General features: G+C 42.1%; 1 protein-coding gene across 1 annotated transcript; it reads right to left on the reverse strand.

Moving 5' to 3' along the window:
* Window positions 1-697: 697 nt before the first annotated feature.
* Window positions 698-12,714, reverse strand: cnih2 (cornichon family AMPA receptor auxiliary protein 2). The gene is made up of 7 exons (XM_056398417.1): window positions 12,205-12,714; window positions 11,134-11,823; window positions 8,838-8,906; window positions 5,624-5,671; window positions 4,137-4,249; window positions 3,914-4,057; window positions 698-3,797 (listed from the first exon to the last, which is right to left on the reverse strand). The coding sequence occupies exons 2-7, from the start codon at window positions 11,212-11,214 to the stop codon at window positions 3,770-3,772; spliced, it is 483 nt and encodes a 160-aa protein (XP_056254392.1). The 5' UTR covers window positions 11,215-11,823; window positions 12,205-12,714; the 3' UTR covers window positions 698-3,769.
* Window positions 12,715-14,331: the final 1,617 nt, after the last annotated feature.

Genomic DNA, 14,331 nt, shown 5'->3' on the forward strand with positions numbered 1-14,331 from the left:
ACTTGAGCTGGATTTTTCTGTTTTGAGTGAGAGCCTCAGAGTGAGTCAACAGGAATCTCTAATACAATTTAGTTTCCATGGCGACAGCAGGGAATGATATGTCCTTATCAAACAGAGGGAAAACGCCAGCTTGAAGCCTCGTCGTCACTCTGTTTTCTGTCTGAATCATTATTTAGACAAGTGATAACCTGGCAAACCTCACACACCCTGCAGAAGAGTCCCTGCAGAAGTACTCAGCATTTTCTGCTGCTTCCTGTTTCCACATGTCCCAACATCTCGCTGAGCAGAATCACAAAATTTAACATGTATAAGAGCCACAGTCACATTTTCATCAGTGATCTCTTGCGGTGGTGATGAACCCTGTCAGCTGAGAGCTGTCGGTGAACAGACACCCAGTGTCAGTACTCTGGAGGTACAGACGTTAATGAAGGGCTATCATCCTCTCTCTCTGCCGCCTCTCCACTCCAGCTCTTCTCACATCAGTGGAGCATTTTCATAGAGCTCAGTTATTTCTGTGCCTTTTAAGAGGTTGTGTGAATAGTGTCTCTGGAACCACTTCTAAATGCAGCTGATTTTCCAGAGCTTTCAATGTGCTGCATGTCTCCTGCACCACTCAGAGTCCTCGCCTCATCGTCCTCAGAGTTACATTTCTCTCCGAGCGCCGCGTCCTCACACACGGGCAGGAAATAAGAAACTAGTAGATGATCATTTTGGCATTACTGTTTTATTAGAATACTGCATGAGAAATCGCTGTACATCATCATGTAACCTAATAAATATAAAGTAATCCACCAAATTTACTGTAGCGTACATTAATGATAAATGTATAAAAGACAGATACAAATAGATATACTTAAATACATTTTTCTAAAATGCTTTGTTTAGAGCAACTACATAATGACATTCAACCGAGCTGCACTTCTCCTCCTTTTCCTCGTGGTCCTGTGCTTTTATAGTGATTGTCCAGACTCAACACACTCACATCGTTGGCAGAGTTTTGAGGTCTCAGTGTCATTCATGGGAACGTCATTTGGCACAACATGTACTGTCGACTTTGTCTTCATGAACTCTGACAGACTATTAAAGTTGCTTCAGTCAAGTAAATGGTTGAAATTCAAATCATAGAACCAGGTTGAGTTTCTTCCCCTTACCCTCCATTTGTACTTGATATGAAATGGACTGTGAATGACAGATGAGGTGTGTGTGTGTGTGTGTGTGTGTGTGTGTGTGTGTGTGTGTGTGTGTGTGTGTGTAGCTCTATTACAGAGGTTCCTAATTGAGTGGGATCTAATTTCTGTAGAAATCAGGGAGGTTCTGTCACATACTGACATGGTTTGAAATCCTGATACAGACGCCTCATGACATTTTATTTTAGTAAAAGAAAAGAAGCTTCCTGGAGTGTGCAGCATTTCAAAATGTACCTTGTCAATCAGATGAATTTAGATCATTTTGAAAGTATTGTATGCATATTTTTGTTATGTTTTATATTGGGAATCAAACTTTTATTTAAAGGATGAGTCTGGAGATATTCCATATTTTTCTCCTTGTCAACAGATCTGATGAAAAAGACCAAAACCAACATTAAATTGATCGTCCCTGTGTAGCAAAAGCACGTGCACTGTGGTTTTCTGATACACTGTCCTGCTGCCATAAAAACTGGTGTGACAAATGTGCATTATTCCGCCGCTGAAAATAGTCCCCAAGAAGTGCACTGTGTTTGTTAAAAACACCAAGTGATTTCAGGAAGTTATTAAGCATATTGAACAATATGTTTGTGATGTGTGAAGTGTTTTTAAAGACTTACATCTTCAGTAGAACAGAGTATGTGCCACAGACTGGGTGGAGGAGTCAGGAACAGATGCACTAACATGTTGGTTTTAGTTTTTCTTATGAGATTTGCTCTTTATAATGATGTTTTATTCAGTTAATATCAGCACCCATATGTGCTTCCAGTGAAAATGTAGTTTCATATCTTGCTAATACACTCATGTACAGCAAAATGATTTATAAATGAATACATATTTTGCCCATTTAAGAAGAATAAAAGTCCTGAATGTCAGTGTTCATCATGTGAGCTCATGTTAAGGTGTGAATTTTAGTCTTTTAACATAATAGAAATGACTTCAACACATGTGAGTTCCACAGTTAAAGTACCAGACATGTCATCACCACCATGTACTACACGTGGAGCCGGTGTGTGACAAACATGGCAGTTTGTTCTCAGGCTCCAGGGTTAATGTTTGTTTTTTTGTTTGTTTTGTTTGTTTTTTTGTTTTTTTTTACTGAAAATCACACGGGAACCATCACTTATCTACAAATAGATCAAACTTATGAACACATCATGGCAAAGGCAGCACCAGCTGAGGAAAGGCTTTGAGCGTCGTCTCACACGTGTCCCTTGAAACTGTGATATATGACTGCAGACGTATTGAGATGACTTCACCGGCTTTACACTTCTGAAATTACTGAGACAGTGTCATAGAGTCATTATTGTCTCATCTGTCACCTGCGTCCTACTCACTGTTGTTACATACACTTAATAACACCGCATCGATATGTCTCATGAATCATATTACATTGCTAGTTTGCTGTTTTTAATTGCTTTTTGTACATGAGATTTCTACATTCTACCTCATATCATAGAGAAAAGTTGCTGTGCTAAAATGACTGAATGACTATAGTATAAATGCAGATGACTAAGAGTAAACTTCACTGGAAATAGGAATAAGGCGCTCCCTGCACACAAAGATACGACAGAACTAAGTTTTTTTTTTCTTTTTTCTCAAGTAAAAAAAAAACATTGCGCCAAATGAAACGTGTTAATGAGTGAAAACGAGGCCTCGGCGTGCACATGAAGATCCTGCACACTCTCTCTAGCCTCATCATTCTTCTCCTCATTGACTTTTGAAATTTGGCACAATGTTTTTCAGATATAAACTTTTGGCATTATATGTCTGAGCGTGAAGCTCTTCAGAAAGCATGAACCTAGAATGTAGCATAAAATACGTCCTCACAGCTATGGACATACTTATGTTGAATGCACGTTACAAGCATTGACTGTTAACGTCAAACTTATGATTAATTCCTTGTTGTTTCAGTTTGACTCTTGGCCGAGGTTGGCGTGAGCAAAATGTGGCGTTGGTCTATGCTTCATCTTCATCCTGGTTCAAAGCGTGTGTGCACACATCAGTCTTTTATTTCCCTGCTTCACCTTCTGTTTTTCTTACAGTGCTTTAAAGTTCTCCTGCACAATTTAACCTGTTTTTATTTTTTTCAGTTTGATGTTCCTGTAACACAGTCAAAGCAGTTGTTTTATATCAGACGTGTCTATCAGCTTAAATACATGGAGTAAAACCAAAACAATTCTGCTTTGAGAGCGTTTTGAAAACTCAAAGAATACAGACGTATTATTTCGTTATCCAGCCCCTAAGAGTTTGGAGGTTCACAGTGAGTTGAGCGACTGGATCAGTAAGAGCAGCATGGGAAAACTCCAGCCCTTCATATTGTTAAATCAAAGAATGGGTCAAAGGCAACACAAACATCCTCTTTCTGTTTCACTTCCATCCTTCTAAACTCTGTCCAGCTGCCCGTCGGCAGCGGAGGCGACACCTTTACATTCACATTATCACTCAGATTGGTCTTCTTGTTTTGTCCGAGCCAGTGAAGGGAGGGATACATGGAGAGAGGAAGAGTTGATGTCTCCATTCACTTTTCTTTTCTGGGTCTTTCTCACAGATATTTCCTTTCTTCCCTCCTGACCTCCTGCATGTTAGAAGCTCACCAAGGCATAGACCATGCTTCAGCAGGAAATAGACCGTGGCACCAGATGAAAAAAACAAGGAGAAAAGAGTAACTGTGCTGCTCTGATGTCTGTCTGAAGCTGTAACTGAAGAGATCGTGAATTTACTCTTACCTGTAGAGATAGTAGAAGAAAGACAGCAGATAAAATCCCAGCTTACACCAGGACTCCTTCTGGCAGTAGTTGAGAATGTCGGCGTTCATCACGCTGACGGGATCATACATGACCTCTGACCCGTCAGCTGGCCGGTGGAAGAACCTGAAGAAGCAGAAAGGGTTTCAGTCACTCACCCACTACACCAACAGCAGCTTGTCAGACATCTGTTATGGGACTGTACCTCCACAGATGGTAGAAGAGCAGTGGGATGTTTAGGCCAAGTGTGACCCACTCCCCAGCGCACATGAACATCAGGCAGAAGAGCCCGTGGATGGAGTACTCCGGTACCACCAACTAACCGGAGCACACACAGAAAGTCCGGTTACAGGTCTGCACATCACGTTAGACACTGAAGTGATGAGGTAATCGCACTGCAGCGGCTCCTCACAAAACACCGAACACTCAGCTGCGATACTAGACTAGAAACACTTCCACACACACGGTGTTAACGCTCCACGCGGCTCGCTGCTGACACTCCAAACACATGAAGACTGCTTTTTAGACGGGAGCAGAACCTGATGTAGTTTGACGTGACTGGGTCAGGTTACTCAGATCACTGAGTCTTCTTCGAGATGTCCTCATCTCTGATTCTTTCTACGTTCACTAGCTAGTAGCTAACTTTGTCTGTCTGGTGTTTGGTGCTGAGCAGGTCGTGTTCGGGGGATTTCCACTGTAAACACAATAAATTTACTGGTTGTAAAACCACAGGTGACCCCTGTCAGATTTCGTATTTTGACATGATGCACTTTAAACGGCTCCAAGCCTCCGTCAGCACAGCTTCTCTGCAGACTCACAAATACTCACCTCTGATTGGGCGGAGCTACACAACCAACAAAATGGCAATGCGGTCTGATTACCAGAAAAGATTGATCCCCTCTCTATTTGAAAATTGATGATTGAGATTTTGTTTTTGAAATGATATTTGCACTACAGCAAATATATTGGAGAATGTGCACCATCTAATTTCTTCTTCACTTATAAGGTGATGGAGTGGGTATGGATCGGTGCACCGCTGTGGAAAATAATGAATCAATAAATCAATCTATCAGTCGATAGCAAACATCTGCAAATCAGTGGCTTCATTCACATGAAACTCCCAATAATCATTTTCACCCTGAACCTAATAGACTTTATTCCCATGGCAGCCATTTTTAACTGAGTAACTGTAAATCTTAAAAATACTGTCTGATGATGAAAACATTTATCTTTTCCCAGATGAAGAACAAACTGCAGAATGAAGCCAGAACAAACCTTGTAATGTAATTATGTACTGTGCAGAAATAAATGGGCCCTGATAGCACAGTTAGCATTTTACCTTCTCTGATAAATCTAACTTTTCATTGGTTTCTGCTTATTTATTGATATGAGTCCATTTCCAACACACACACACTTTCAAAATGGCCTCCATAGCATGGCAGCTTTCAGGGACCTTGAGTTCTCTTCCTGAAAGCTTTGAAATGTGAAAAGAAAAGAAAAGCTGAACACAGTGTTCTCCATTTCTGTGTCCGCAGGGCAGTGATGGCGACTTGTGGGGATGAACTACATGTGAAATGAATCAGTGTGCGTCATGGTCCTCACAATGGTTAGAGGGACAAATGGTCATGGTTGTCTGAAGCCGCTCTGTTTTAGTCATCCACCAGCAGCAGGTGAAAAAAAGATATTACTCACTCTGCGGAGCAGGTTGCAGATTCTTTCAATGTTGAGGATTCTTTCCCTCTGTGGAGCGGACAGAAAGAAAGTCTGATTAACAGTCTGTATATTTTTATATCCTTTGTTTTTTCTTCTACAGGATGTTGAACAATGACTCAAAATCACAAGGCAGAAAGGTTTTTAGAAAGTTCTGTTTTGGAAAGTTTCAGCTGTGGAAGTTCGACACATTTTAGTGAGATTTTAATTAAATGCAGATAAACTTAAAGCTTAAATATAAACCGTGTGTCTGGTAAAGATGCGTCCACGTGTACATGTCACACGCCTCCACCTGCACCAGCATTACACAGTGTAAGCACAGAAAGAAAAGACATAGCAACTAATATCAAATTATAAATAACAATTTACCAACAAAATTCATTTTTTACCTTAAACTCTGTTGTTTTTTACTGAATCCCTGAAAGGAAAGTCATTTTTCTTTTTTTGTGAGGAAAATTATTCAGGTTTTTTTCTGTCTGTGACAACAACCCCTGAGACGCAAGTGAAAAAATATTTTGTTGGGTGCTCATTTTTCTAGGGTCACCCGCCTCTCGGGGGTTTTTATGCAGAAGGAAAAAAAAATGGGAAAAATTATCCTGCAAAAATAAAATAAAATAAAATATAAAAATAATAAATTCACTCTTCTTTCAATGCAGCGCTTTTACAGACGAAAAAAAAAACTTTAAAAAATAATCCTTGCAAAAACAGAAATTCACTTGCCTTTCAGGGCTTCTGTAGTTTTTCATTATATGTTCAAAATATTTAATAAATGTTGTGTTTGTTGTGAAGAAACCCAATTCAGACTGTTCATCATCACAAACATGCAGCAGCCACATCTGAAGCCTTGACAGTCGTGTTTCTCTTGTGACTGTCTCCTGTGAGCCGTGAGGGAAGACTCCATGATCAATTCCAGAAATGAAAGTCATCCATCTCCGTTTGCCGTCCAGCAGCTGGGGGCCTCTTATGCTGATGTTTTATTCGGGTGTCCGTTGATTAGCCGGCGAGGGGAAATGAGACGTTGTGCTGCGGTTTATTTGCTTTGATGAATGTGTTTGCGGCACCAGGCCGGTGACTGAGCAGGTTAACAAAGGGACAAATTGTCAGACATTTGTTTGCCTCATTCATTCTGTGAGACAAACACTCATGAGAGGATGCTGTATGTCTGGGGCTGTATTCACCACCCTCAGCAGAAAACACTCTCATGCTCATTCATTTGACGTATTGAGGCATCTGTCTTAATTACAGAGCCGGAGCTTCCAGTATTAAGGCCTCTGCAGCTTTTATATGAATCTGTGGCCATAAATTCAAACTCCCATTGTGACCTGAAAGTGGATTTTCCCTGAATCTCTGTCTCTCCAGCCTCATTGTTTATTTACACTTTGTTCTTTTCTGCTGGCTTTGTGCACCACTTCCCTCCACAGCGCTGAGCTTTACAGTGTAAACAGCACAGCTCTGGCCTGGACCTGCCAGCAGAGCGACCGCTCTCTGCACCTTATGGTTTGCTATTGTACATGTAAATTGTTTTCCTGCAGTAAATCTGCTTGGATCTCACAGCCTGGAGCCTCCCTGAGGTGTCCCAATTTGTCTCAGGTCATCCAGTTCACTCTGAATATTTAATTGTTCCAGCAAGAGGAACACAAGTGAAGACATTAATCAAAGACTGAGGAGACGTTTCACAATGTGCACAATGAATAAAAGTGCAACAAATGCAGGGCAGAGAATGTGGTTTGATTAGTGATCTGGTCTGAAGAGGGTCCTCTCCACGTGGCTCTGCTGTTTATGGGGTGATTCATCTTTTAAGGCATTTCAAGAGGAAATAAATCTGCATTCCACTTTTTGACGACCAGCCAAAGACAGTGTTTCATACAATGACGACACGTCTCCCTTTGAGACTGTGATTCATGGCCGAACGTAAACCTGATTTGAAAACACACGTTTAGCCTCTTCCAGTTTGTCCTTCTGGGATATTTACTGCTTTTGGTCTTTTATTGTTGTTGACATGTTTCTCTCTGCTAACATCAGAGCCTGCTGTCATGCTGAGTCTTCATTCTGCTTTGCAGTTTATTGATTTTGGGAGAGACTGGTGGCATCACATCCTAGCAGATCGTGTTATTCCTGAGCTCGTCTGACACGCTGACATCGGTTACGATGACAGGTTCAGGTTGTCTGTTATTGATTGAAAAACACCTTTACAATGTGATACAACAGCCTCGATAAAAAGAGTGTACAAAGAGCTATCATGACTGTAACATTCAACATCCGACGACGCTCGGTCAGAGACACCACCTCTCCAGCTTCATGCGAGGAGGAAGAATAACATCCATGTTGAAGTGATCAGTCAGAGCTGTGTTTATGCCAGAGCTGCTGCATTTGATTGCTCTGTATTTTACAGGTGTTGCAGTCACTGTGTCCACCCCCTGTAGCTTGTACGCCTCCACACTCCTCCAGTCTCTTTCCTCTCCCACTCCTCTTCACTCTCACTTTGCAGCTCAGATGCAGCGATCTGCATGATTAGCTAACTTGTGAAAAAGACATTCACGGCTGCTGTTAACTTGCTAAATGAACTGACTCATGGTAATGTTATATTATGTTTCTAAAAGACAAAGATACCTACTAAATATAAGCATCACAGCAGGAAGAGAAGACAAAGAACTTGCATTTACTTTGGGTCAAATGTTCCAGTGTGACTCAAGTGAACACGTCTGTTCTTGTCACGGTGAAACCTTGTTCCTTCATTGTGTCGACAGCACAGTATCTCACTGTATAAACAGCGGCTTCGTTTACATCAATCTCTTTAACTGATTAAGCCAACAGGCCGATGTCTGTGTAGAAGGTTGATTGCCTCAATCTGCATGTAAATGAGTGTTCAAGGCGAACGCTGCCCGGCTGCCACTGTTGCAGTCACCTGGAAGCTCCGATTAGCAGGAATTGTTTTCAAAAATATCGCAAATATTTGATGTTGAAAAATTAATGGATAGGCTGAATGTAGCTGAATAAAACATATGAAATGTCTCATTCCAAATCCAAAATCACAAAACATTTATTTACATAAAGTGATGCTTGTTTCTCTGATGATTACAGGGATGAGACTGGGGAGTGTGTAAACCACTGAGACTTTCCTCTTGAAGCTGAAAAGAAGGGATTTCTCTGTGAACACGTTGGGGTTTGATCTGAGGTGAGACGGGACGGTTCTTACCGCTCTGGTGGGATTGCTCTGATCAATGGGGTTTTTGAAGTCAGTGCGAAGCTCATCAAATGCGATGATCTGAAAAATAACAGATGTGGTGTTTTCATTTAGTTACCTTCAGAATACCAGTGCACACTCATACTGTATACGTAATGCACATACAGTGTAATTAAAAGACATAGCTGCACTACACTCTTAGGAAATGGTGTTGTTTTGTGTGTCAGTGTTGTATTGGGATTGTAACTAAAAGCTGATTCTGCTGCACATTACATCCTGTACAGCTGCAGCCACATTGTTCACTTTGCCTGAACACACATGGTGATGAATGTGTGCACGTATAATTACTCACAGCCTGTATATGAGCTTCTGTTGTGTCCATACCATGTGTCTTTATTAGTTTCTTAATGACTGAGGAGCTAAAATTCTGGTTTAAATTCTCCCCTCGGCTTGTCACAGTGTGGATTTCTATGCAACCCTTACTCCTAGATTTCCATCTCCTCTAAACTTGTGAGACCAGTCTGTATTTAATGGGCCTGATTATAAAATTCTCATTAGAAATTGAAGATCCATGGAGACACAGATGGCCGTCAAAGGAACTCATTTGCAATGATTAGCATTTTTCTGGCAGGATTAAAACAATTAGAGCGCATCAAAAGTTATGTTTGGGGAAAAGTTGTTAAAGTTAATGACACAGACGATTTAAGAATGGATGCTTTGTTGAGTTTATAAGAGGATTATGGTACAGGAAGTCTATATCCAATCTTACATCTTTGACCTTTTTAGCAACACATTAAAAATACACTGTAGAGAAAACAGTGTCATTGTTCAGATACACTTCACTGATATCGTCTAACTGCTCCCTGAGAGGTGAGCATGAGTGATCGCTTCTCCCTCCGTCCCCTGATTAATAGCTCTATAAAAATACTAATCATTCTTGGGATAAAGGCCACCTGCTGCTTCTGCTCTTAAACATCAAGCTTCACTTTAATGCTTCATTGAGCAGTAATAAATAAAATGAAAAAAACGTATTATTTGCAGGTAAGTGAACATCAGGATCTGACTGGTAATTCCCTCCATATGAGTCTATAGGGCCCTCCCTCGCCTTCTTTCACACTGTTGTAAACAGATGCAGTTTCCATGGCGACACGGCGAGCCCCTATGTGGGCACCATGGTTACTACAGCAGTGCACAGCCGTTCTGATTGGTGGAGAGCCACACAGAATTGGGGTGCTGTGCCCCCCTAGTAGAAGCAGCCTGGGGGAAGGGGGTGAACGGACGAGGAGTTTGATAAGCGTTTCAATCACATGCTCGAGCGCTGAGCCAGACACACGCTTCTCCCCGTCTCTCTCACACACAGACACACTGACTGACTCATAGTCTCACCCACTTAGTCAATTGGTATGTTAGTCATTTCAAGTCTTATATTCATAATGATGCGTTTTGTATTTCACATTGTCCCCGCCTCCATGGATCGCACGTTAAAGGTGAGAGATCAAAGCTCCACTGTTTGTGGAGTCTGCACTTGTGTAACCAGAAAACCCAGCGCACTGGTCTCCAGCGACATCTCTGCAAATTCCACTCAAAAGCCGCAGGCAGACAGGTTCACAACAGTCTGGTGGGCAGATTTATCATCGTTGTGTGTTGTCGCCTCCCTGTACTCATTACATTCAGTTTGCTGGAGCCTGAACACCTTGTTTGAGGAACTGTTTAATGCCAGTCATACGTTTCTTGAATGTGGAAGGATGGAGCCAGCTGGAATCTGTCTGTTTGTGGAGGATACAAATGTCAGTCAGCTCCAGTTCCTGGTACTAGTGATTAACCACCAAGAAACCAGGTCACTTAAAGTCACTGTGTGGAAATAGATCAAATAAATGTACAAATTAAGACTTAATGTTCTGTGTTTTTCAGACTCCTGCTTCGCCTCAAATTCTGTGGCGTTTCATCCACCTAAAAGATTAATTATAATCCAACTAATTATGTCTTTAAAGTTTTTGAAATGAAAGGGAACAAAGTGTCATTGGTGGCTGTGAAGAGGTCAGATAGTCACACATAAGAACAACTACACTGTGGTTTCCTTGCTTGGTGTGTGTGTGTGTGTGTGTGTGTGTGTGTGTGTGTGTGTGCGTGTGTGTGTGTGTGTGTGTGTGTGTGTGTGTGTGTGTGTGCTGTGTTCCTGTCAGTGTTGTACAACTGTGTGTAGGTGGATGTGTTTGTCTGCCTGTGTGGGATGGAGCGTGGACGTTCTCAGGCTCTACTTCTGCCCGTTTTAGTCGCAGTGTGTTGCAGTGTGCACGGAGCCACTCACCTGCCATATGACAAAGAAGATGAGAGCGGCGCACAGCACCAAGGTGAGCATGTAGCAGAAGGCCGCAAAGGTGAACGCCATGGCTGTTCCAGCCAGCCTGACAACGAGACGGGTCGAGAGAGAGAAAGGGAACCCCCCTCCCCTCTGCTCTCTGCCTCTGTGGCTATTGCTCCCTCTCCCTCTTCCCTTTACAGGAGCTAACTGTCTGCTCCCTCTGACGCAGGCTGAGACTGTTTTGTCCAGGTAGGTAAAGCACTCACTTTTAGTAACAATCAATAATCAGCTTGAACTGTGGCTTCCACTTCCACTCATGCTGTGTCTTTGTCTCTTCTCTGACAGCGGGGTGACCCCCTTCCTCGCTTTGATTTAGGAAGCACTCATATGTCTGTTCACAGCCACAGTTGTCTGTTGTTGGCCTGATGCTCCTCTTTTCAGTCTCTGACAGGCAAAATGTCTGTCTCCTCCTCCTCCTCCCTGTAGTTTCTCTTTCGACAAAGCCCACACATTTCTTTTTTCTCTCACAGTAATGCTAAACCACAAAGTGTCCGACTGACACGCTCTCAGCAGAAGCACAGGATTCTCGTCGATAGTACGCACAGCACTGCGTTTCAGAAAGGATTATTGTCTAAGATGGTTATGGCTTGTGATAGGTCAGTAGTTTGTCGTATGGCTTTCGGTTCATCTGTTGCTCTAAATAGAGAGCACTGTTAATGACGCATATTTTAAAATCATAGTTCACACATGTAAACAACCACAGTTTGCAGATTAGTTATTATTTGCAGAGACAGTTTCTTGGTATTTTACTTATTACATTACAAAATCTTTGAGAAATAATTTGCCTCCAAACAAATCTGATGATTTGCGGAAGATATATGATATTGCTCTGCACGTTAGACAGTTTTCCTGGTTGCCAGTGTTGAGGCAGCAAATACTGGAACTAGGTTGCAAATCAAAAGACTATTTAATGCCAGTATCACACATCCAAGTACACGATCAGAGCACAAAATTGATGAGCGCTTCAGTTAGCATGGATCAATGTCCGGACTGATCTTAATATCGAGTAGAGAATACCTGTATCTGGTTGGAGACGTGTCTGCCACTGAACAGTCCACTCTTTCCTCGTCTCTGTCAATTTGGGTCGGCACCATGTCAGAATTCTCTCAGACGCATCCCTCAGGTTTCTCCAAAAACATTCAGATTTGTCTCTGCTGACAGTTGTTGCTGCAGGTTGAACAAATTTCAAATGTGAGGGCGAAAATTTAAGCAGAAACCTGCAGAACATCTACATGTTGAGACGCAGTTACTATGATTTTGAAATCACTCCTGCTCTTAAGCAAAAATCTCCACAGCCCTCAGGAGTCAGAAGTTAATTAGTCCACCTTCCTATTGTCTCCCTCTCCTCCTTTACCCGTCTTTCTTTCTTTCTGAACTCTCCTTTCTTTCTTTCTCCTCCAGAGGTTTTGAAAACAGACCTGAATGTGTTTCCTGAGTCTACTGTCTCTGTCTCCCTCTATTTCTTAGACTGCGAGAGAAATATTTCTATCACGCTTGATGTTAGAACGGTCGACCAATAGCGTCGCTCTGCCTCCCTCCCTCTCTTATTTGCTCTCTCCGTCCCCTCTCTCTCCCTCCTCTCTGTCTGTCAGTCTCCCTCCCTCTCACATTTATACATTTCCATAATCCCTTGTTCCCCAGGGACTGATGAGGGGGCAGGGCAGGCTGTAAATGTTTTTCCTTTTGTCTGTATCTCCTTCTTTCTCCCTCTCTCTATCGGCCCCTCTCGCCCAAGCCTTCACTCATCCATCATTTCATGAAATTTACGTCTGTTTCTTGGAGAGTGTTGCTCTACTCACCTGTCATTTCTTTCCTTTCTCTGCTCTATTAGCTGTTCACTCAACATCCATTAAACCGCTCACTGTTCACAGCTGGTTTTAGAAAAAAAAAAACCACTTCTCCCACATTTTCATATTAAAGGAATCCAGTATTATCATCTCTGATTCTCCACGTTGATCACGCTGTACATGATTTCTCAGACAAATTTCAAAATCAGCATCAACTGCATCAGAAAAAAAATGTGATGTAGTTCCCAACTCCCAGCCTTTTCAGATGAGCTTGAACAACCCTTCATACACACCACCTGTTATTTTATGAATATGTTTAAATAAATGGATGATTGACTGGTTATTTAACACTAACAGTTACATAACACTGGATATTGTTATCATGTCAAACTCACTATCGTACCACTGTCACTTGAGGCGGCAGAAGCTGGACGTTTCAATTGTTTAACTTACAACTATTTCAATACCTGTTCATTGACCTACTTACACTATTCAAAGCGTTTATCAACAAATAATTTCAAATATTTCACTTGCTAACTAGTTTCCACACACCTCACCCAGTCTGTAATCACTGTGTTTATTTGCCATGAAGTGCTGGAAACTGCAGAAGAACCACCTGAGGTAACTGCACCTGACTGGGATCAATAATGGATCCAGATGAGGAGAAGCACTGATCAGTGATTTGATCAGAGAGACAGAAGTCGGAGCGTCTCCAGAGTCTGTCCCCTCCTGCAGGAGGCGGGTCAGATTACAGCTGATCTTCAGTCAGTGATCGAGCAACAGCTTCAGCCTTTAATCTGCATTAACTGATTTACTGGCCACTTGGGGGCAGAGGAAACTGCAAACACAGAGCTGACATGTTGTTGCCTTTGTTTTTGACACGTTGCCCTTCAGTTGAAATCTTGTTGGTGTGCACCTGATGAATCTAAGTCCAACATTCACTCTGCTCCGAGCTCTGTTTTACTCTCCAGCTCCTGAGGGAAATATCTGACTCTTCAGCTGCAAATGCTCAACTATGTTCAATAACCAGCCGATAACTTTGTCTGTTTGCCGTTTGCTGCTGGGCAGGGGGCGCAGTGGGTTCATCAGAGCTTTTCCACAGGAAACAGCTGCCTGCTGCAGCCAGGGCAAACCTGATGACGCACCTGATGACGCACCTGTGACCTGAAATAAAACAGTAAAGGTGTAAAACCAAAACAATGAGCTGAGAGACAACAAGCTCAGGAGACAGGAACTGCAGAGTCTGGTGATAATTCTCTGGGTTCATCACTATGACGACCGATTTTCACATTCCACTGTTCCTGTGATCTGCAAATAATAAATATATTGATTATTGGCACTTCATTTTTCCATCCTT

This window comes from Seriola aureovittata, chromosome 15 (genome assembly GCF_021018895.1).
Source record: "Seriola aureovittata isolate HTS-2021-v1 ecotype China chromosome 15, ASM2101889v1, whole genome shotgun sequence".
Classification (NCBI taxonomy): Eukaryota; Metazoa; Chordata; class Actinopteri; order Carangiformes; family Carangidae; genus Seriola; species Seriola aureovittata.

What these genes read in the sequence shown, in the direction of transcription:
- cnih2 (XM_056398417.1), bottom strand. Translation starts at nt 11,214, where the DNA reads ATGGCGTTCACCTTTGCGGCCTTCTGCTACATGCTCACCTTGGTGCTG. An exon ending in TCTTCTTTGTCATATGGCAG is followed by an intron (nt 8,907 to 11,133) that starts GTGAGTGGCTCC and finishes GTTATTTTTCAG; the next exon opens with ATCATCGCATTTGATGAGCT. An exon ending in CTCTTCTACCATCTGTGGAG is followed by an intron (nt 4,058 to 4,136) that starts GTACAGTCCCAT and finishes CTGCTTCTTCAG; the next exon opens with GTTCTTCCACCGGCCAGCTG.